The sequence below is a fragment of the Podarcis cretensis genome (assembly GCF_951804945.1).
Source record: "Podarcis cretensis genome assembly, chromosome: 10".
NCBI classification, from domain to species: Eukaryota; Metazoa; Chordata; class Lepidosauria; order Squamata; family Lacertidae; genus Podarcis; species Podarcis cretensis.
In genome coordinates this window covers 55,802,896-55,825,472 of record NC_137179.1, presented here as the reverse complement: position 1 = coordinate 55,825,472, position 22,577 = coordinate 55,802,896, and the positions used below count along the sequence as shown (strand labels likewise).

General features: G+C 41.9%; 1 protein-coding gene across 4 annotated transcripts in view; it reads right to left on the bottom strand.

Moving 5' to 3' along the window:
- ST7 (suppression of tumorigenicity 7) overlaps positions 1-22,577 on the bottom strand; it is a 96,593-nt gene that overhangs the window by 63,859 nt on the left and 10,157 nt on the right. The window contains exon 1 of one of the 4 annotated variants that reach the window (XM_079994260.1): positions 12,631-13,099. The exons of the other annotated variants lie outside the window; for them this stretch is intronic. Within the exon in view, the coding sequence (XP_079850386.1) occupies positions 12,631-12,652 (22 nt within the window). The 5' untranslated portion in view covers positions 12,653-13,099. Of the gene's footprint in view, positions 1-12,630; positions 13,100-22,577 lie in introns of those variants that run through there. 4 annotated transcript variants of the gene reach the window in all.

The following is a 22,577-nucleotide window of genomic DNA, read 5'->3' as shown; positions in this document are numbered from 1 at the left end:
AGAAGTCCACATGGTTTGCCTGTTGATGATTAACACCAGAATTCCTAGGTCATGGGACGGAGCTACACTACAATTTCCAATAGAATATGTCTTGTTGCATTGATATTAAGTACCTTCTTTTAAAAAAGATGTTCATCTAATGGAGCTTCCCACAATCTGTATCCAACGCAACTGTGAAGTTCTAAGCAATGGGTTTGTAGAAGCAATGTGTAGAACTGACGTTCAAAGCTGCAGAGCACTGATGGCCAGAATTATACCTTGCAGCCACTTCTCTGCAAACTCCCAATGTTCCTAAATAAAAAATGATGATCTGCTGAAAGCATGGCAGGTATTTCTTGCATCATTAACAGCTTTCAAGGAAGCTATAAAATTAACTCATGTTAATTTTATTCAGTAGCTATTGGCTTTCACTTAGCTCAGCTGTTTGACAAGGGTAATATTGTATTTCAGAAACAGTCCTTGGCTCATATAGTGAATAGGATGCTACTTTATCTTAGCTTGGACTATTTACCCATGTTGTTCTGTATCGCCTGGGCCTGAAGTGGTTCTTCAAAGTCTCAGCAAGACCAGCTTTTCTCAACACCTGTTACCTGAAGTTCTTTTAATGGAAGATTTTGAGGGCTGAACCTGGAACCATCTCCATGATGCAGCCCCCACCCCCTGGGTACCTATTTTACAACTGTATGTCAAAAGATCACAGCAAGAGATAATTGTAGTGCTGACCATCTGGGCTGTAAATCAGTCTCAAAACTGGCTTTTATGAAAGATACGATCTCACATTTCTTTCTTAGAGGATACCTGCAACAAATCCAAAAAGGTATCTAACTAATTACAGTGGTACCTCGGGTTACAGGCGCTTCAGGTTACTTACGCTTCAGGTTACAGACTCCACTAACCCAGAAATATAACCTCGGGTTAAGAATTTTGCTTCAGGATGAGAAAAGAAATTGTTCAGCGGCGCAGCGGCAGCAGGAGGCCCCATTAGCTAAGGTGGTGCTTCAGGTTAAGAACAGTTTCAGGTTGAGAACAGAACTCCAGAACGAATTAAGTTCTTAACCCGAGGTACCACTGTGGTTTAAGTGAGGTCACGCACAATGACATTTATCTTATAAAAATAGCTACCTCTTTCCCATAATTTTGAATCCCATCACATCCCCCACAAATGTCAATTGTCTGTGTAAGAAGTAAAACAGCATAAGGTACTTCTATTTCTTTACTGTCTGGTTAAAACACACACACATACTGCAATTACTTGTTCACAAACCAGTTGATACAGAATATTGCTTCCATTTTTTCTACAGGTTCAAATCTAGTCAGGATTTTGTACTCTTTGAACTGACAAAACAGAGCAAAGTTTCAGTATAAAGAGAGTCCAAATTCTGCACAGAGAAAGACTGGATTCTGCTATACCTGGACAAATGAGACTTGTAAATAAGCTGCTTGCTTCCACACAACCAAGTCATTAAAGCCGTAAAAAACACAACACTTATATTTCCCTTGGGGCTCAGAAGACTGAAGCATAGCTAGAGGAAAGGTAGCATACATATGTGATAATCCAGGCTACATATTTCCCAATAGCTGATGGACTGGACAAACAGAGTTCTTCAAAGCACTTATTTATACTCTTAAGCCCCCCTGGACATCCTGTTTGGGATATCACCAGGATGCGCCCCCACCCCAACAAAGCTGAAATTCTAAGGAAGTTGAATTCTGCAACCAATACTAATTTCTAAACTTAACTTGTGCAAGTTCACCATTGCACAACAAATTGCCCTGAAAACAAATGAGAAATTGCAGGGCATGTCTACTGAGAAACAAGTCCTGCTGAATGCAGTGGAGCCTACTTGCAAGTAGGTGAAGTTAGGATTCCAGTCTTACTTCTGAGAAAGAGAAATCTAGTACTAAAACCTTCTCTTCTAAGATAGGGGATCACACAGCATTGTGATAGCAGCCTGTCCAGACTTCTCCCTGACAGACCTCTCAACTTGATTTATGTAGCACTAGGCAAACATTAAGAAATAAAACAACAGAAAAAACCCTAGATTTGTAGTGCTTGTTGCAGAGATAACACTGAGAAAGAGGTGCATTCAGCTCTTTACCTAGCCTGGCTTTCTCCTGGAGTGGACACACCAGCAAATTTTGGTTATTGGAGAGCAAAGAAATTAAGCTACTAAATATATAAGAATCAAATCCTGGGTAAAGCCATCAGTCGTACCTCTGCATCCCAAGATTCAGACAGGTTGCCCATGTTTCTTTTCAGAGAAGTGCTACAGCTCAGTGGTTGAGCACATGCTTACCTGCAGAGGGTTCAAAGTATAACCACTGCTATCTTCAGTTGGGGATGGGAATGTTCCCTAACAAACCATGGAGAGCAGCTGTCATTCATACTGAGCTACATGGAACAATGATCTGGCCGCTGATCTCACATCTTCACCCCTAGTGAATAATATGGTTTTCTCCCACCCACAAATTTCAGCTTTGTATTTTTCTATGTTCTTAAAGTGGTGCATGTATATTTATTTACCTACTCATATGTTCCGCCATCACTATTTATTTTTAATGAAAGAAAGAAAGAAAGAAAGAAAGAAAGAAAGAAAGAAAGAAAGAGAGAGGCTGGAGCTGCGTGACATCACAGCAACTCATCAGTCAACTTTCCGCCAAAGAACAGGTCTTTTTCTTCCAAGCTTGTCTTACCCTGAATTGAATGTGGCAAAGCCATTCCCAAACAGATGTCACTGTTTTACAAAAGTTACACCTGTTTTCATAGAATCATAGAGTTGGAAGAGACCACAAGGGCCGTCGAGTCCAACCCCCTGCCAAGCAGGAAACACCATCAGAGCACTCCTGACATATGGTTGTCAAGCCTCTGCTTAAAGACCTCCAAAGAAGGAGACTCCACCACACTCCTTGGCAGCAAATTCCACTGTCGAACAGCTCTTACTGTCAGGAAGTTCTTCCTAATGTTTAGGTGGAATCTTCTTTCTTGTAGTTTGGAACCATTGCTCCGTGTCCGCTTCTCTGGAGCAGCAGAAAACAACCTTTCTCCCTCCTCTATGTGACATCCTTTTATATATTTGAACATGGCTATCATATCACCCCTTAACCTCCTCTTCTCCAAGCTAAACCATGCCCAGCTCCCTTAGCCGTTCCTCATAAGGCATCGTTTCCAGGCCTTTGACCATTTTGGTTGCCCTCCTCTGGACACATTCCAGTTTGTCAGTGTCCTTCTTGAACTGTGGTGCCCAGAACTGGACACAGTACTCCAGGTGAGGTCTGACCAGAGCAGAATACAGTGGCACTATTACTTCCCTTGATCTAGATGCTATACTCCTATTGATGCAGCCCAGAATTGCATTGGCTTTTTTAGATCCTTTTCACATGTACTGCTCTCAAGCCAGGTGTCACCCATCTTGTATTTGTGCCTCTCATTTTTTTTGCCCAAGTGCAATACTTTACATTTCTCCCTGTTAAAATTCATCTTGTTTGTTTTGGCCCAGTTCTCTAATCTGTCAAGGTCGTTTTGAAGTGTGATCCTGTCCTCTGGGGTGTTAGCCACCCCTCCCAGTTTGGTGTCATCTGTAAATTTGATCAGGATGCCCTTGAGTCCATCATCCAAGTTGTTGATAAAGATGTTGAATAAGACCGGGCCCAAGACAGAACCCTGTGGCACCCCACTAGTCACTCTTCACTTAGTATGAATTGCTGCCAGCTGGGTGAAAGAGGAGAGTGCAAAATATGGTCTGAAGCTCAACATCAAAAAAACGAAGATCATGGCTACTGGTCCCATCACCTCCTGGCAAATAGAAGGGGAAGAAATGGAGGCAGTGAGAGATTTTACTTTCTTGGGCTCCATGATCACTGCAGATGGTGACAGCAGCCATGAAATTAAAAGACGCCTGCTTCTTGGGAGAAGGGCAATGACAGGCCTAGACAGCATCTTGAGAAGTAGAGACATCACCTTGCCAACAAAGGTCCGTATAGTTAAAGCTATGGTTTTCCCAGTAGTGATGTATGGAAGTGAGAGCTGGACCATAAAGAAGGCTGATCGCCGAAGAATTGATGCTTTTGAATTATGGTGCTGGAGGAGACTCTTGAGAGTCCCATGGACTGCAAGAAGATCAAACCTCTCCATTCTGAAGGAAATCAGCCCTGAGTGCTCACTGGAAGGACAGATTGTGAAGCTGAGGCTCCAGTACTTTGGCCACCTCATGAGAAGAGAAGACTCCCTGGAGAAGACCCTGATGTTGGGAAAGATGGAGGGCACAAGGAGAAGGGAGCGACAGAGGACGAGATGGTTGGATAGTGTTTTCGAGGTTACCAGCATGAGTCTGACCAAGCTGCGGGGGGCAGTGGAGGACAGGAGTGCCTGGCGTTCTCTGGTCCATGGGGTCACAAAGAGTCGGACATGACTAAACGACTAAACAACAACAACAAATATCCATGAGAGGGAGGCGGGTGGCGCTGTGGGTTAAACCACAGAGCCTAGGGCTTGCCGATCGGAAGGTCGGTGGTTCAAATCCCCGCGACGGGGTGAGCTCGCGTTACTCAGTCCCTGCTCCTGCCAACCTAGCAGTTCGAAAGCACGTCAAAGTGCAAGTAGATAAATAGGTACCACTCTGGCGGGAAGGTAATTGACGTTTCCGTGCACTGCTCTGGTTCTCCAGAAGCGGCTTAGTCATGCTGGCCACATGACCTGGAAGCTGTACGCCGGCTCCCTCGGCCAATAAAGCAAGATGAGCGCTGCAACCCCAGAGTTGTCTGCGACTGGACCTAATGGTCAGGGGTCTCTTTACCTTTACCTATATTCATGACCGCTCAAATTCAGGTTGCTATCTCTCTATCTCTAACACACATACATATAAATATATATCTATATTACATGCTTTGAAATGAAGAAGTAACAATATTATATTCCATCATCATTACAGATTTGAAAACATCAGAAATTTTGGGACTAGATTATCTGCAGCTGTAGTTGACAAAATCAGAATCTAGTAATATTCTGCAAAGTCACACACACCACAGAATGGATGACTAGTTTTCCCTTCCTTAAACTGCAAGATAAATTTCTATTTTATTTTAAATAGCACTAGTAAGGTGTGAAAGGGACGCGGGTGGTGCTGTGGGTAAAACCTCAGCGCCTAGGACTTGCCGATCGTCAGGTCGGCGGTTCAAATCCCCGCGGCGGGGTGCGCTCCCGTTGCTCGGTCCCAGCGCCTGCCAACCTAGCAGTTCGAAAGCACCCCCGGGTGCAAGTAGATAAATAGGGTCCGCTTACTAGCGGGAAGGTAAACGGTGTTTCCGTGTGCTACGCTGGCTCGCCAGATGCAGCTTGTCACGCTGGCCACGTGACCCGGAAGTGTCTTCAGACAGCGCTGGCCCCCGGCCTCTTAAGTGAGATGGGCGCACAACCCTAGAGTCAGACACGACTGGCCCGTACGGGCAGGGGTACCTTTACCTTTTAGTAAGGTGTGAAAGAGAGCCTACTGTATATATAGTTGAATGAGTTTAATGGGAATAAATGCAATAGCTGTGGCTCATTTGTTTGCTTTTTTTGTTTGTTTGTTTAGTGGGGGGGAGAGAAGCAAATTAAATGGAAATGCCTCATTTTCACAGCGGCTGAGAATAGCACAGCAGCACATGGAGAAGCACAGCTGGTATTCAAGCTCTAAGCTACTACCCCAGCTGAATGGCTATCAGTATTAAGTGCCAACCAGACTAAGACAAAACGTCACCCAGCAATTGTTCTTTTCTTTTTCTTTTTGCCCCTGATTCGGCAGTTCCACTCTTTTAAATTCAGATACTAATTTAGTCTGAAGCAATATACAATGCAGATCATATTGTGCAAGAGTCTATGGTGTTGGGTTCATGCCAGTCATTTCCTGAACAGATTGCCAATAGAGGATTGTTCCCAATTTGCAACGAGGGGACCATCTGGGAAGAGAAGGAATATGCTAGGATATGTAATTGGGGCTTTCAGTTAAGTAAATAGGACACCTGAAGATCGTAAGGCCTGTGGAAAATGGGAAAATGAGTGCCATGGAACCGGCAGAGGAGAACAACAAAACATGGAAACCAAACTGGATCAGCGGTTGGATCAAAATGTAAAGGACAAACAAACCTCAGCTGTGGATGCATCACTGTTTTTTGTCTCTCCTTTTCTCTTAATAGGCATGTGCTGAAGAGAATGTATTCCATGTTCCCATGGACAAACAATGGTGTCGGATTGCCAGGGGACACTGCTATAAACGTCAGCAGCACCGTAGCAAGCTTTCAGATATAGAGATTCCTGAGCGACACTCATTTATTCCACTGGGAATTGTGCAGGAGAATTCCCTGCTTAGACTGTGCCCAAAGACTGCTCTTTCCCTACTCTTTTAGTAACGCAAGTCTGTTTCATTCAGCATTTCAAACAGCCCGAGCAATCTCAGATTGTAGTAACTGATTGGCCACATCACCATCTAGACCAGGGTTTACCAAACTTGAGTCTCCAGCTGTTTTTGGACTACATCTCCCATCATCCCTGACCACTGGTCCTGCTAGCAAGGTGTGGTGGGAGTTCTAGTCCCAACAAGAGCTGTAGACCCAATTTTGGCAAACCTTGATCTAGACCAGCGGTTCTCAACCTGTGGGTCCCCAGATGTTGTCCCATCATCCCTGAGCTCTGGCCTTGCTAGCTAGGGGTGATGGGAGTTGTAGTTCAACAACATCTGGGGACCCACAGGTTGAGAAAGGCTGGTCTAGACTATGGTTTCCAAACTAGATGATTGGTTTAGTTGGAAGGCTACTGTTTTTGATTCCCCACACATAAGCTAGCAGCTATCAAAACACTTTAGTGGCACCTTCACGTCCTCTGCAGCTAACCTCTTAAGATTCACACATGTAGCTTTGGTTTCTCATCAACATGCAAAGAGGCACATCGACTCTAAAACTCAACCTACAACCTGCTTCTGTGCTCAACCACATTCACACTTCAGAAGATCTTCTGCTGTCCCGTCTAAATTTTACCTCGTGCCATTTCAGTCCATTTAAACAGATCTTGTCCATGGAGGACTGCCTATCTTTATTTTCCTTTAGTGCATTTTAAAGACGTTATCAAATCCTGTCATCATTCTAGAAACACAGTAATGGGAACGAAGCACATTCCACTTAGCTGAAGACCTCAGTAACAATAGTAGAGGAACCTGCCATGTTACCTGTAAACCGTCTAATAAGGCAACCAAATAAGGTGTTTACCTTCATTGCAATTTCACTATGTTGATGACTCACTGTTTTATCAAGTGTTAGAAACTCAGATATATAAGCTAGGCGCCAAATGGCTCCTTAAACCAAGGTTACAGTCACCAAAATGGAACGTCTAGATGCCATTTTGGGAAAAGACAGCTCTGAAGTATTCTTTTTCAAATGATGCACTGACTGCGATTGACTATCAGTGAAACATCTGTCTAGTTTAGATGACAACCTTGAGGTAGGTTAAGAACTTTGAGAATTTAAAGAACAAAAGTCACTTTGTCCAGGGATAGCCTGCATATATATTGGCCTTTTCCTACCTCTTTTTGTTAATGGTGACATGGACCACTCATAACATAAGAATATTCTTCACAACTGTGAGCAGGGCTGTAGGGAGGTTAAAGTAAAGACAAGCTACAACAATTAACTATAACATTGTTCACTGCTCCTGCTCAGGCTGTGCAGAAAAAGCACTTTGGTTCCCGAACTTCATTCTGATTGTGCAGGTAAGATGCAAGTGACAGAATTCTACAGGATGTCGTATTAGTGTGGGAAAACTGCAGTTCCCCCTCCCGTTGCCCTTAAGAAACTAGTTTCCAGAATTCTTTGGGGGGAAGAATGTGTCTTGGATATGTTTACAGTGCATGGTTTGGGTATGCCCTGCCAAGCAAATCTGTCTCAGCCCCAGTCCAACAACCTGCAATATGAGGGTAATAATGCTGACCTACTTTAAATGAGGGCCGCTGGTGGTGTTGTGGATTAAATCACAGAGCCTAGAACTTGCCAATCAGAAGGTCAGCGGTTCGAATCCCCATGACGGGGTGAGCTCCCGTTACTCAGTCCCTGCTCCTGCCAACCTAGCAGTTCATAGCATGTCAAAGTGCAAGTAGATAAATAGGTACCGCTCCAGCGGGAAGGTAAACGGCGTTTCCGTGTGCTGCTCTGGTTCTCCAGAAGCGGCTTAGTCATGCTGGCCACATGACCCAGAAGCTGTACGCCGGCTCCCTCGGCCAGTAAAGCGAGATGAGCGCCGAAACCCCAGAGTTGGTCACGACTGGACCTAGTGGTCAGGGGTCCCTTTACCTTTACTTTAAATGGGTCGCTGTAAGAGTCACAATATTATATATGGGAAGTGTTGTATTTGTTGTTGTTGTTGTTTTCTTGCAGGAGGAAAGGTACTATGGTTATACATTATACAGAGTCCTGATTCCCAACATCATGGGGCTCTGTCTGCTGGGAAGTCCAGTTTTCTGTTCTTTGCTGTACCTTGGGAACAACACATTGTGCTTTCATTTGATCTGTACCGGACGGCGATCAAGTCTAGATAAGGTAATAACTCCAACCATCCTTATCTGGTACTTCCCCTCATAAGTAGTTTGGACACTGTGACCTTGAGAGTTTCTTTTCTCTGTATAAACTGAAACCAGCATCTCTTGAACTTGCCCTTTCCCATAACAACTGTGGCTACTGGTAACTTGACACATCACTTGATCTGAACAATTCAATACTTCTTTTCTATATCCCACTGCTTTGCTTCTGAGTACGCACACACACGATTATGCACTGCTATTCACCTTTTAAAAGCAACACAATCCTCTCTGAGGGTACCCTAATTTGAGGTAACATTTCAAGTACATTAAAAAATAGATAAAAACCTCGTCCTGCTATCAGGTACAATATTTTCTGCCATTCCAGGCGGAAATATACTTAAAAAGTTTATTCCCAACTTCCACACGTGTGCAACACTACAGAAGGTTCTGGATTGCTGTATCTTTCCCCCACAGCCAAGCCAAAGGCAACACGAAAGCATGGATCCCCAAGTTTGTGATTATGCCACCCTATGCAACTGCATAATGTGCATCTTTTGCTGGCTGATCCAGCCAAGAATGCTATTTATTTGCAATATTCATATGCCCATTGCAGATTTGTCCTGGTCTGGTGCATGTAATCTTTTTCATTTTGTAGTTGTGTGATTTGTGCTCATACTGTACTGTGATGTCCATTGGCTATGAAAAATAAAATCAGCTGGCTGACTATATAAGCATACTGCCCAATAGCAAAGGTTCTCTGGGCAGATTACCAGTAAAAATTAAAAACATAAAGATAAACATAAAGAAGAAAAATATAAAACAGAATAAAACGAGTAACAGGATAAAAGCAGAATCCAGAAAACCAAACCTTTCAACTGATGACTTTTTTTATGACCAGGAAACGTAAACATCATGGTACTAAGGTTATTTTCCGGGGGGGGGGGGGAGAGAAAACAGGCATACTTCTCTACCTCTTTCAGGTTTTAGGAAGTGGTGTGATGTTTGTTTGTGTGTGTGTTGTCTATTCTACACAAAGCTTTAAAATATTTTGTAAATGTTATTCTAACTTCCTGTTAATACCATTAACAACAAAAAAGGCAACTTTCATTCCGTAAACCATGAAAGAGCTTTAGAGTAGCACAAGGTAGTGTGAAATTTCAGGAAGGGAGATGGTCCTGAGGCAGGTAGAAAATTCCCTTCCCTTCTCTCCTACATCAGACAAAAAAAGAGGTGAATGCCTCCAGGAAGGGAGCCTTCACAGACTCGCATCTGATTTGTGATGAAGGAAGCAGAGAAAGCGATGGCCAGAGTTCTGTATGTATGGTTTCTGAAGTCAAATCTCCTGTTCTACTCCTCTTCTAATGCCAATGTTGGGCAAATCCAACTCAAATTCAGATACTGCATGCACAAGAATCTCCATACTCACTTGTCGAATGGTGTAGGGTTGTGGTGCAGGAGCCACAAAGGTAGAAGAGGTTCAGAAGAGGGAACACCAAGCTCAAAAAGTGTGCAAAATACTGCTTCAGGGATAGGATGAGCAACCATAAGCACACAAGGACCATCAGGCCAAAGGACCATCTAGTCTAGCATCCTGTTCTCACAGTGGCCAACTAGATACCACGGGTGGTATGCAACTAAATTTTACTAGACCCACTAGAAAAGTTAGGCCCATTAATTTCAATGGGTTTGGTCTGAGTAAAACTAAGTTTATTTATTTCATATGATTTATATACTGCTTGACGGTCATAAAACCTCAGAGTGGTCTACAAAAATGAACCATGAAACTATCACTGAAAGAGGTTAAAAACACATGCCAATATTCTGTATTCCTCAATACTTGAATGCCACCCACATGTCTTTATAGAGAAAATTAAATAATGTGCCTCTCCAAAGCTCATTTCGGGGAGGGGAGGAACAGTCTTAAGTGCTAGGGGCAGAATCAAATAGCAAAGGGGGAAAAAGGCTTGGGTCTTATGCACATTAAAACAAGCCATGAACACAGAGTTTCAGGCGTGCACCTCGCTATGCATTCGAATTGCAGATGTCTAGAATACCTTTAAAAGGAATCAGTGAGGTGATGTTCTGTCGTGTGCTACCTTCAAACCTGTTCCCAGAAATGGGTGTTCTAAAGGCAAGCCTGAATGCATGGTGAAGAATCACCCTGCCTACTGCAGACCTCTCACATTTTCAGCATGGTTAGTGCACATCTGAAGTCGCCCTAAGACAAAGGAGAGATAATGGCCTTCTGCAAAGAGGAAAATGGGAAGAAAAAACACACACCTCGTAACACTTCCTCTGATTGGCTGCAGCACTGCTAGCCGTCAAGCTTGCAAAAGCAGTTAACCTGTCTTGGACTTGGGGTGGGGCTGCACAAAGCCCTGGCTAATGTTATTCTCTGAAATTCTCAACTTTATAATCATTTGGAGCTTGCTGTTAACGAAAAGGAAGTAAAAAAAATTTCATAAAATAAGCAGGGTCCAACCCCCCAATTCCACACACCCTTTTAGAAACCAGAAATTGCATTAATCAGGATGTCATGGAAACAAAAGCTTGCCCAGCTGTTACCAGAAGGGAAGCCAGTTAGTTACCACACTGGCAACTCTATGAAAGAGTACTGTTCGGCAGACAATAAGGAAGTCCTTTATTTTCAGGACTATTTATATAGATGGCTTTTTGCCGTTAGCTATTACCCTGTACACCCTTGGGTAAAAGTGTTGAAGCAATAGCAGCCATTCCTTTTTCTTTTTGATCATGTAGACGCTTTGCAAGTTGCATTCCCCAGGTAATTCACAAGTGCCAGGCTAAAAAGTGTTCAACATTCTACTTTTAGTACCAGTCACTGGGAAATGTATATGCAAAAAAAAAAAAAAAAACCCAACCCAAAGTTAAGAGACGAGGCCAGTAATGCAACATTTCTTGGGAAAGGGAAGAAAACTAAAACAATGCACAGATGGTGATGCGTTTTATTCTCCCTTGACCTTGAACAGGCATTGTGTTATGAAGAGTGGGAAGCTGAATCAAAAGAACCTATTACCCCTTGGAAACATCCAAGTCCTTTAAGGGCTGAAGTTGTTGTCCCACACTATTACCAATCTAAAAGAACTGGGACCTCTCTAATCAGGAACCTAGATTAATCCACTGTGGCGAATAAATTCCTTCCCACCGTGAACAAAAATCAGATCACAAATGATTTTGGTGCATGTTATACCATACACTTGTAAGTCAGCACAACATCTTATTTTTATTTCCCTTTTTGTTTATAAGCCTACTGGGCAATACTGATTCCTAGTGGTGTCACTGTCATCGCTAATATTATCAGGACTAAGGTCCAATACACAATCCTCTCTCACTTTGGTAGCTTCCCAATGGTTTTTTAAAATGGAAAACAAACCTGCCATGCATCTATGCTGCCTCCTTTGCACCAGACCCAGCTTGTAAGTTTCAATATACAACCAGCCACTGACATTATATGGGATTATTATTATTATTGCTTTCACTATATCCCCAATGCTGCAGTCTATCACACCAGCAAACCAAACTTTAGAAGCTTTTAAACAAAATTGCGTTTTATTATATAGCAGCAAGCTGGCACTCCATTGTTAAATAGGTTCTAGCTGCCCAGCACATAATCCTGCAGCAATCCTTCAAACACTCTCATTATCACATGGGTAACTCTTTAATTACTGCAACTGCAATAGCAAGATATTGTGTGTGTGTGTGTGTGTGTGTGTGTGTGTGTGTGTGTTTACACATGCACACGCTGCTCTCTCAGTCTTGCTCACACACAAAGAACATATTCAAGCAAAACCACATTTTCTTTTGGATCTTTAAGCGGCCTGGATTCGGAATCACTGACAGCTCTTGGCTGTCTGGCTGCCAGAGTCAAAGACATGCAGAAGGAGAGACGATCGAAACCTCCCCCCTAGCATCTTTACCAAGCAAGCTGGAACCACGTATTTTATTATTACTATTACTATTTTATTCTGAACCCTTCGACACGGCAGAATGAAGTTACCGGGCATGGAACAAATCCGGCCAGCCAGACCTGCCCACCAACACAAAATGCAAGTGAGAGAACACGTTTACTTACATGACGACTCTGTGCCAAACATGGCTGGCTCCAGATGCTCAAATCTCAAAAGATGGGTTAAAAGGGAAAAGAAAGAGAGCTGCGGGGAATGTGTCAGAGAAGGATGAGGCTTCTACACAGCAAGGGTCATGAAGCCAGACAGCGCAGTCCCCACAGCTAGCCAGCCTCCAGATTTTCCTCTCTTCCTCCCCAAGCTCCACTCTGCAGATTGCCTCTCTCTGCAGCTCTTAAAGCAAAACAGGTCCTTCTTCGCAGAAGCAATTTTTTTTGTAATTAAAAAAAAAAGCGCAAAGGAACAGGAGTACTTATTTTTTTAAAATCCAGCAAAGGGAAGGCCAGTGTCTCTTCTGCTGATGCAGTGAGGCAGAAATAGGTAGCAGACACCAGATACTGCAATTCACAGCCCCTGCTCTCAGTAAGACAATAGCATAGCTTATGCATACACTGGATGACGTCAGAACACTGCAAAGACTGACTGCTGTTAACCACAGGCTCAGAGGGAGCCTGAATAGAGCACCGCAATTCAAATGGGAATTCTTTTGTCACAAAAACGCAGAAGACAAAGAACCACACATATTTTCCCTCCCTGCTGATTAAAACAGAAGGAACCTTCTGCATGCTAGAGGATGGGTAGCAAGCAACATTGTCCTTGGGATGAATGGTAAATACATTTCCTCGGCTGCAGCAAGTCCTTCCTTACCATGCATTAGCCATAATAATAATAATAATAATAATAATAATAATAATAATAATAATCTACTCCCAATATGCTATCATATGTTCAGTGTATGCCCTAGAGCAGATGGCTGTTTAACAAGCAAAGAGCAACCCAGCGTCTATGATTCACTCCTAAAACCCTTTCTGATAAATTGACAAGAGGGAGAGAGAGAGAATATTCCTAAGTGTGTTTGTGCACCACTGACCAAGCACTGTGAATTGAGTGTGAATATGACCCCAAGCCAAGCCAATTTTGTCTCTTGGCCCTGCAAAATATTCGATCAAGGTGTGGCAAAACATGCGCTCGTGGTTTTGATCATAATGAAAATAAAAAACAACCCACACTTGGATCTCAAGGGGGCTTGTATGTAACAATAAACAAACAAAATATGCAAAATATGCATATTAAACTGGATCTGGATATATTAGCATGCTGGCACACTGAGTCAATGAAAACTTTTCAGTGTCTTCATTTAGTGCATGGGTAGGCAAACTAAGGCCCGGGGGCTGGATCCGGCCCAATTGCCTTCTAAATCCGGCCCACAGACAGTCCAGGAATCAGCATGTTTTTACATGAGTAGAATGTGTCCTTTTATTTAAAATGCATCTCTGGGTTATTTGTGGGGCATATTTGTGGGTTCGTTTCTTTTTCCAAAGTCTAGTCCAGCCCACCACATGGTCTGAGGGACAGTGGATCGGCCCCCTACTGAAAAAGTTTGCTGACCCCTGTATTTAGTGCAAATGGAATGGATGTCTAATTCTTGAACCACACAGGATATTCAGTGCCATCATCTTGAATCACAGCACTGCCATTTTGAACATTATCATGATGAATATTTTTGCATCCTTCGACTAGGTGTAGGAAGAAAAAGACGGTTTGACAGATGCAAAACATGAGGCTTGCGAGTTGTGGTACAAGGATTTTAGTTCCAGTTAGAACAGTCGTAGGCCTAATAGCTGATAAGGGCTACATAAGAAAATGCTAACAAAACGGGGCATGTTTGACCAGAAATAATATAATGTATTGGAAGGTTCTCATAATAGGCAAAGGTGCAAAGGATATTGTCTGACACCCCCCCCCCCCTTTGTTGGGCACAGCTAACTTTACCAAGATTTTTAAAAAATAAAAAAATAGAGACAGTAGTATTTCCATATTCCCACTTGCTATGGAGATGTCTTAGTCTTTGCTACAAATATCATTTTAAAATATGTTGTCCTCAATAGAGCTTAGGCACATGTACCTGATGCGGAAATATAGTAGTACATGTGCAGTAGTTTTTCTAGCTTACTGTTTCCACTTTCCACAAAACAGCATTTTGTAAGAAAAACTGAGCAATGGGAAACACTATGGTAATTAAGACAAGCACTGCCTTTCATTGCTCTTCATTTTTTACTTTTAAGTACTTTTAAGTACTCCTGCCTCAGAGGAACAGCAGCAGCAGCAGCCGTGCTTTAAGCAGCCAGGTGAACTGGAAATGGGAAGGAATGCAATGGAGATCTAGAATCCAGAAAGATGTTCTTTTGGATTTGCTGCAGAAGGAGGAGGGAAGAGAGCAACAGAACTGTGACTCCAGCTTCTGCCTGAATTGTCAGCAGTATGATAATTCCTTTCATTCTTGTTGAGCATGTAGTGCAGGGTTAGGCAACCTAAGGCCCAGGGGCCGGATGCAGCCCAATCGCCTTCTCAAAAACACAGGAATCAGCATGTTTTCACATGAGTAGAATGTGTCCTTTTATTTAAAATGCATCTCTGGGTTATTTGTGGCCCCTGCCTGGTGTTTTTACATGAGCAGAATGTGTGCTTTTATTTAAAACGCATCTCTGGGTTATTTGTGGGGCATAGGAATTGTTTGTTTTTTTCCCTTCAAAATACAGTCCGGCCCACCACATGGTCTGAAGGACGGTGGACTGGCCCAAAGCTGAAAAAGGTTGCTGACCCCTGATGTAGTGGGTGTGCAGGCTGAGCTTGTAAATGTTGCAGGATCATCAGCCTCATACAACCAACATCCATATGTCTAATTAATGCATGAAGAGGTTAATGCCATAGAGTAAGCTGTCCCGCCAAGCTTAGTTATGTCACTTCCTCTTACCTCGGGAGGAAATAGGTAATCTATTGTTCACCACCAACACCCTGTCTACATCTACCTGTGACAATCTCAGCATGTGAGGAGGTTTAAGCTAGTTGCTCCAGTTCAGTCACATGGCTCTCACCAATCCATCCAACAGTCTAGGAACTTTCACCACTTTGTAAATAAGCTAAGTTCCACTGCATTTGCAACTTTTCGTGTCATTTGGGAGGCAGGTCTCCCAGAGGACAGGAATTTAAGTACAGGTAGATGTTATGAAGCTTGTTGATGAAACCCTGCAATTTAGGACTTCAAAATATATTCCTTTCATCTCACTAATCTGCAGAATTGTAATGTGAACGAATAGTGCTTTGCAGAAGGGTCTAAAAGGAAGGAGTGAGGGATCTCCCTTCAAGATAAAGGAGAAATGAAAGTTAAGATTTAAAAAGTGGGCAGCTGGTCTTTTTGATCTAGTCACATTCTTTCCAACAGACAAGTGCTTCAGATCAACTGCTTCTGAAGAGTCAATCAGATGTTAGTGCAGGAAAAGGTCTCCCAGAAACTTCTTATCTAAGTTCCCCTGCTACTCTGTTCCTCCCTCTGCATTCAGAAACCCAATTTTTTTCAAACACTTTCCTCTGCCTTTCTTCTAGGTCTATGCTTAGGTCAGATTTAGTCTTGAGTCTATGCACACTTATCTGGAATAAGTCCCATTAAGGTAAATGGTGCTCACTTCTGAGTGGACATGTATATGATTGTATCACCAGTCCAGCATTCCACTGAAAGTTTCTAGAAACGTTTTATTTGAACTTAGCAGGTCCCATTACAGTCTGCCATCTCTTTCACTGACACACCACAAAATTTTCCAGCATATCTCAGCAGCATAAGATCCCCTAACCCAAACTGGATTTCTGAATACATTCCTCATTGTCAGGATAACATTCTAAATTGTGGACAAAAATGCCTCCAGACCAACCTTGCAATGTTGTAATATTTCTTCACAATGCACTTGTATTAATCTCTGTATAAATGAAAGAAATACAGTGGTGCCCCGCAAAACGAATGCCTCGCAAGACGAAAAACCGGCTAGACGAAAGGGTTTTCCGTTTTTCAAGGTGCTTCGCAAGACGAATTTCCCTATGGGCTTGCTTCGCAAGCCCAAAACGTCTTGCGAGTCTTGCGAGTTTTTTCCCCCTTTTTCTAAGCCGCTAATAGCCACTTAGCCGCTAATAGCGCTAATCTGCTAAGCCGCTAATAGGGATGCTTCGCAAGTCGAAAAAACCGCTAGACGAAGAGACTTGCGGAACGGAGGCACCACTGTATCATTCACTGTCTCTCCAAGCTGATCCTCTGCAGGGGAGCTAGGCGGCATGCACAACTTATGTTCTTTATGGGTAATGTTCAGTGAAGCTCAGATTCCTCAAGAAAAGGTAAACAGATTAGCTAGGACTTAACTACTAAGGCGTATGAAACATACATATTTCAAATCAGCAGAAAGCAGAAGCCATGGGAAGGGAATGGCTGATTATTGATTGTTATCAATTACACTTCTGTTCTGAAATTAAATCTTGGATATGAACTTTAATAATATATCCAGCAAATTGTTAATCAAAGTATTATAAATGGTATCTTTACCTGGGCAGTCCATGGCAGCTGTCAATTTGAAGAAGATTCAGTACTGTTTGCTCACAGAGCTTCCACAGAGCCAAGAAACTTCAGCAAAAATAGTACCACCATGTGTGTATTCTGAACAGGTTTTGCAACATATATTGATCCTTATCTCTGGACTCAATCACCAATCCTGGGATCGTTTGTTTCATAGTAACCTGAAGGTGAATATCCATCTCTTAGCACAGTAACCCTGACACGGCAGAGTTAGCTTCCCATACCCAACAGTAAACCAGATGGGCATCTTGTCAAAGCTGTGAAAAATACCAGACCTAAAAAAGACTTATGGGTAAGCTTAACAGCACTATAAGTTGGTTAAACAAACACCTTTCATTTCCCTTATATAGTTTAATTCGTAGGAGCAAGTCATCAGTACCTTCATGGAAACCTATCTGATTTTCTTACGTGCTCTGTGCCAGGATGCTGCCTTTGAAGCCAACCTGGAAACTTGAACTGGCACAGAAAGCAGCATTAAGAATGCTTGCGGGGCCAAAGAGTCAGAACATATTACAGCAATCCTGCACCAGTTATGTTGGCTGAATGCCTTGCATTCTGCTCTCAGTGCAAGGATTTACGCTTGTGCAACAGGACTTCCCCCCTATCCTCCCCAGGATCGTAAAACTGGTTTAATTCATGCAAAAAAAAAACAATGTTAAGTACATATTTTGCAAAGGACTCAAGCAGAACAGACTATGGACTTCACATCCCTTTCTTTGCCTAGGAACTCTTTTCAGAACTGTTTAAAGTGGCAGCTCTCCCCCCTCCAGAGTTAGCCTGGAAATTAAACATGCCTTGCACTTTTCACTGCACATACATTTTTAAACTTAATGGCTGGGAATGCAGCACGATCCATTTCCAAAACCAATGGGCTTGCTTAGTCATCCTTTCCGCCATTCATCAATTCTTCTACAGAAAGAGTGACTCAGAAACTTTGAGATGAATCCAACAAAACATATTTTCGCCTATACTTTGGCTTTCCTCCCCCATACAATCAAAACTGATTTGAAATGTTGATCATTTCAGCCATAAAGAAATGACACCAAAAAAGACGGTGAAGTTTAATAACAATATTATTCTTGCAGTAATGCAGCCACTATTGATAGTGATGTAAGTTGTTATGATGGTTATTAATAGGCTGTAGAAACATCTATCAATTACTAGGCTAAATTTAAATTACTAGGCTCATTTAAAATAGGCAATTCATTGCCAATTCTGTTTTTCTAACTCCAAGTCACAAATTTCATCCAGTGGGATAAAAAGTTCTCTCTCTGCCTTAAATGTTCATTTTGTATTGTTTTAACACTTGTATTCAGCTGTTTTTTGTACTGCACCCTCCCCATATCTGCTCTGGAGCGTTGGGGGAACCCCAGCCCAGATTTAGGAGGCACGTGGAGAGCAAAGGAGGGAATGTTCTGTTGTGCAAACAGAGAACATTAGTTGGATACAACCCAATGATAATAATTTTCACAGGCAGCCCACTGGCCCAATAAAAATTAATCTTAGTTCATGTTTTCTCAGTTGCTGAATTTAACGTAGGACGTGGATGCTGTTACACCTGTGGCCGATCACATTGTGTTGCAGGCTGTGTTGTGTTAAGATGCCTACAATGGAATTATTAGGAACCAGAATACAGTATAATGCAAAATGTAGGCCTCCTGTAGGCTACTGAAAGATTGCTGTTCAGTGCATTGCCACCCATGTTAAAGTACTTCTATTATCTCCCCTTACACAAAATGAATATAAGGCTGAAAGATACTAGGAACAAACTGAGTCCAAAGATTTCCTGGCATTCATACCTCAAACAATCATTTAATGCATACCCAGCCTTCAGTGTCCACCATTTCTCATAGCCTTCTTTGGATCTCCGTTTGTTGAGCTACAACTCCCATCATCCCTGGCTGATGGTCATCTGGAAGACCACAGGGAAACCAATTACTGATTGATAATAGAGCTTCTGAGGCTGAGCCTCCCAAGCAGTTCTTTCTCAGTGCCAAGCAGACTCATCCTGGGAACAAGTGACAGAATAGGAACAGTCTGCAAAGTGCCTTTTGTTTACTAATTAATCAGTCCAACCACTTTTTGTATGTTTGGGCTCTAAATGCTTCCACATCAGAGAGTATGTCTTCCAAATAAACTAGAATTGCCCCATAAATTGTATTATTTTTTTAGCAGTCCACCTATTAGGATGTGTTCTGTGGACCACTGTTCTTTAGTGTCCCATTTACATCGCTACCAATAGTCTACAAATCCACGAGCAATTATTTTGCACTACAAACCTTTGTCGTGGTAACCGCAAAACTGACACTCTTACTCATCCAAAGAATGAAGAACAAAACAAATACCAAGTGGTTTTTGGTGGTTTGCTCTAATGGAGTAATGCAATGCAGTAATGCAATTACCAGAACACAACATGAGGGAGTATGCAGCTGTCAGCAGTTATGAAAACTCTTCCCTCAGAAGTTGCATGCAATCTTTCGGAAAAGAACGGCAGCATCTTCAAAAGCCTAAATAAAAACATAAATCTAGCTATGACTATTTCAAAGATCCTGACATACACAGGAAGGCATGCCCATCAACTCCAAATGTCCAAATATATTAATCCCAATTAGATTTAGGACCAGTCCCTCACCACTGATTGAATGGCTTAACATCAAAGCAGTCTGCACCAGAAAGAAGTTAAAGATGTGTGCAATTTTGTTAACTATTCTGTTGGTAATTCCTGACTTGGACCATGCCAGCCATATTGATGCTACTAAGAGACATGTGAAATAACAAATCAGCACAGACAGTGGCACTTCTCAGTATGTCTTAGAATAATAGAGCTGGGAGGGACTCCAGGGATCATCTAGTCCAGCCCACTGCAATGTAGGAATATGCCCCCATACAGGGATTATTACCTTGGTGTTATCAGCACCACGCTTTAACCAACTGATCTAACAGGCAATGCTTGTGGCTGCTGAGTGTTGCATCCAGGTAATAACAACAACAACAACAATAATAAATAATAAATAATTCATACCCCGCCCATCTGGCTGCGTTTTCCCAGTCACTCTGGGTGGCTTCCAATAAAATATTAAAATACGATAGTCCTTCAGATATTAAAAGCTTCCCTAAACAGGGCTGCCTTCAGATGTCTCCTAAAAGTCTGGTAGTTGTTTTTTCCTTTGACATCGGGTGGGAAGGTATTCCACAAGGCGGGTGCCACTACCGAGAAGGCCCTCTGCCTGGTTCCCTGTAACTTGGCTTCTCGCAGTGAGGGAACCGCCAGAAGGCCCTCGGCGCTGGACCTCAGTGTCCATGATGGGGGTGGAGACGCTCCTTCAGGTATACTGGACCGAGGTCTTACACTTTCCCCAGGTCTCAGAGGACTAAACTGGCCAGGGGGTCCTGCCAGGGACTGGCTGCTTTTTTGTTCTAACAAGACTCCCACCCTGGGCCCTCGGATAAACTCTGTCCAGGCCTGGTAGACAGTTAGAATGTGCCCCTGCCACATTTTCTGTCTGGACATTCCCTTATTGAGAAATGTCACTATAGTGCTTAGTTATACCATCAATATCTGTATTCTGTAGGATTATGACAAGATGGAATGGCACAGCCTGAGGATACATTGAGACTACTGCAATCTTAAAACGAAGCAGGCGATAGTCATAAACAGTTGTCTGGGATCCCCATTTAAGATACTACGATAATTAAAAGAAAAATGTCTGCTTCCATTTATTTCCCCCCACTTTCTACTTCAAACACAAATGCCCTACCAATTTTTGTACTACATCTCCCATAATCCTTCACTGTCAATTACCTTTCTTGAGCTCCAGAGGTCAGTGAAGTTGAATTTTATAGCATTTGATAGTGTTTGAAGGCTGACCTCTAGTGTTTGGTATAAGGCTTGGCCATTCCTCTCTCATTACTATGACATTTCTTATCCATCCCCTCTCATAATGTAAATAATAAAATGGATCTCCTAAATCCAAACACCACTGATGAGTATAAAATTTCAGTCAGTAAACAGTGACTGTATATAGAGAGCAACATAAGGAGTGCAAAACTTAGCACGGACGAACTTTAGAGATGGCAAAAGCATTTGAAAGATTTAAAAATTTCTAAATTATATGGAATGCATTTAACAGGTTGTGAATCCCCTACCTTCAAACACGTTCAGTATTTTGCTTATTAGTTTTAAAAGGCCAGGTTTGCACATACACCAACACAGAAGCAGAAAACAGTATTTCAGTTACAACATAATAATCTGACCAGGGTGGATAATTTTTTTTTTTTAAATTGGATTTCCCCCCCCCCCCTTAAAATCGGATTTTTAAAAAATAAATAAATTGGATTTTTAAAATAAAATGCTTTTGGAGGGAAAATCTTTCTAAAGATAGTTTTCTATTTAAGTTACATTATAGTCCAAAGGCTATTCATCAGGAAATAAGGATTTGTTTTAAATTTTTTATATGTGCTAAAATTCAGTCTAAGGTGTTTTTTTTAAAAAAATCGTTTAACCACAACCACATCAGTTAACAAACATGGATACATATGCTATAATGTTATTGTTTCAGTTAAATAAATTGTTTAAATTGTTGTTAAGGAAATGATTATTTTTCTCCTTCCAATAAAGTACAGCAGAAAACTTTTCCAAATATAAACAGTTAACTTATTAAACTTCACAATAATTTCCTAATTATCTGTCAATGTATTTCTAATAGTATAACCAAATCAGTAATTTTTGATATAACTGTAAAAACTACTCTGAAAATTTATTATTCCAAAAATGAAACCTTCATCTGATTGTAAATATTAAGATTATACCAGCAAGAATGAGTTTTTCTGGGCTGGGGGGGGGTGATTTACGTAAATAAAGTCTTACTGACTAGTGATTTAAATCAAATCTTACTGACTAGTGATTTAAATCGATTTGATTTGAATCAAATCCACCCTGAATCTGACACACCAGTATAAAAGAAAAAATGATCAATTATGCTTTACTTGTATACAAAACCATTGCTGTGTGCTGCTAGCAGCCGGCCCAATGGAAACATCTATTTAATTTAATTTATTTCCTATATTTATTGTCCACTCTTCTTCCTTCCTGGAGCCCAAGGCATGGCATACAGATGTCTCCCGTCTAGTCACTAACCACACCTAGATCTGTTCATCTTCTGCAAGGTAGTAAGTTGCCTCATGTATCTTCAGATCATACCTGGCATCTAGTAGCAGACCACAATGGATCAACACCTAAGGACTGTCTTGTCTCACAACATCTGCCATGAGGTGTATTGAAATTGGAAAAATCATAACTTGTGAAAGATAGCGATGCTTATAAACTGAAGCAGTTGAGCTATACCAAAGTGATAGTTAAAACACCTTGAAAAAACATACCATTTCAGCCTACATAGCAATGCTGCATAGTACCACACAGTGTGGAGTAAAATTTATGACTGCCCTGTAATGATCCTTTCATGGGAACCCAGGAGATCTATGGAGCATAAAACTTGTAAC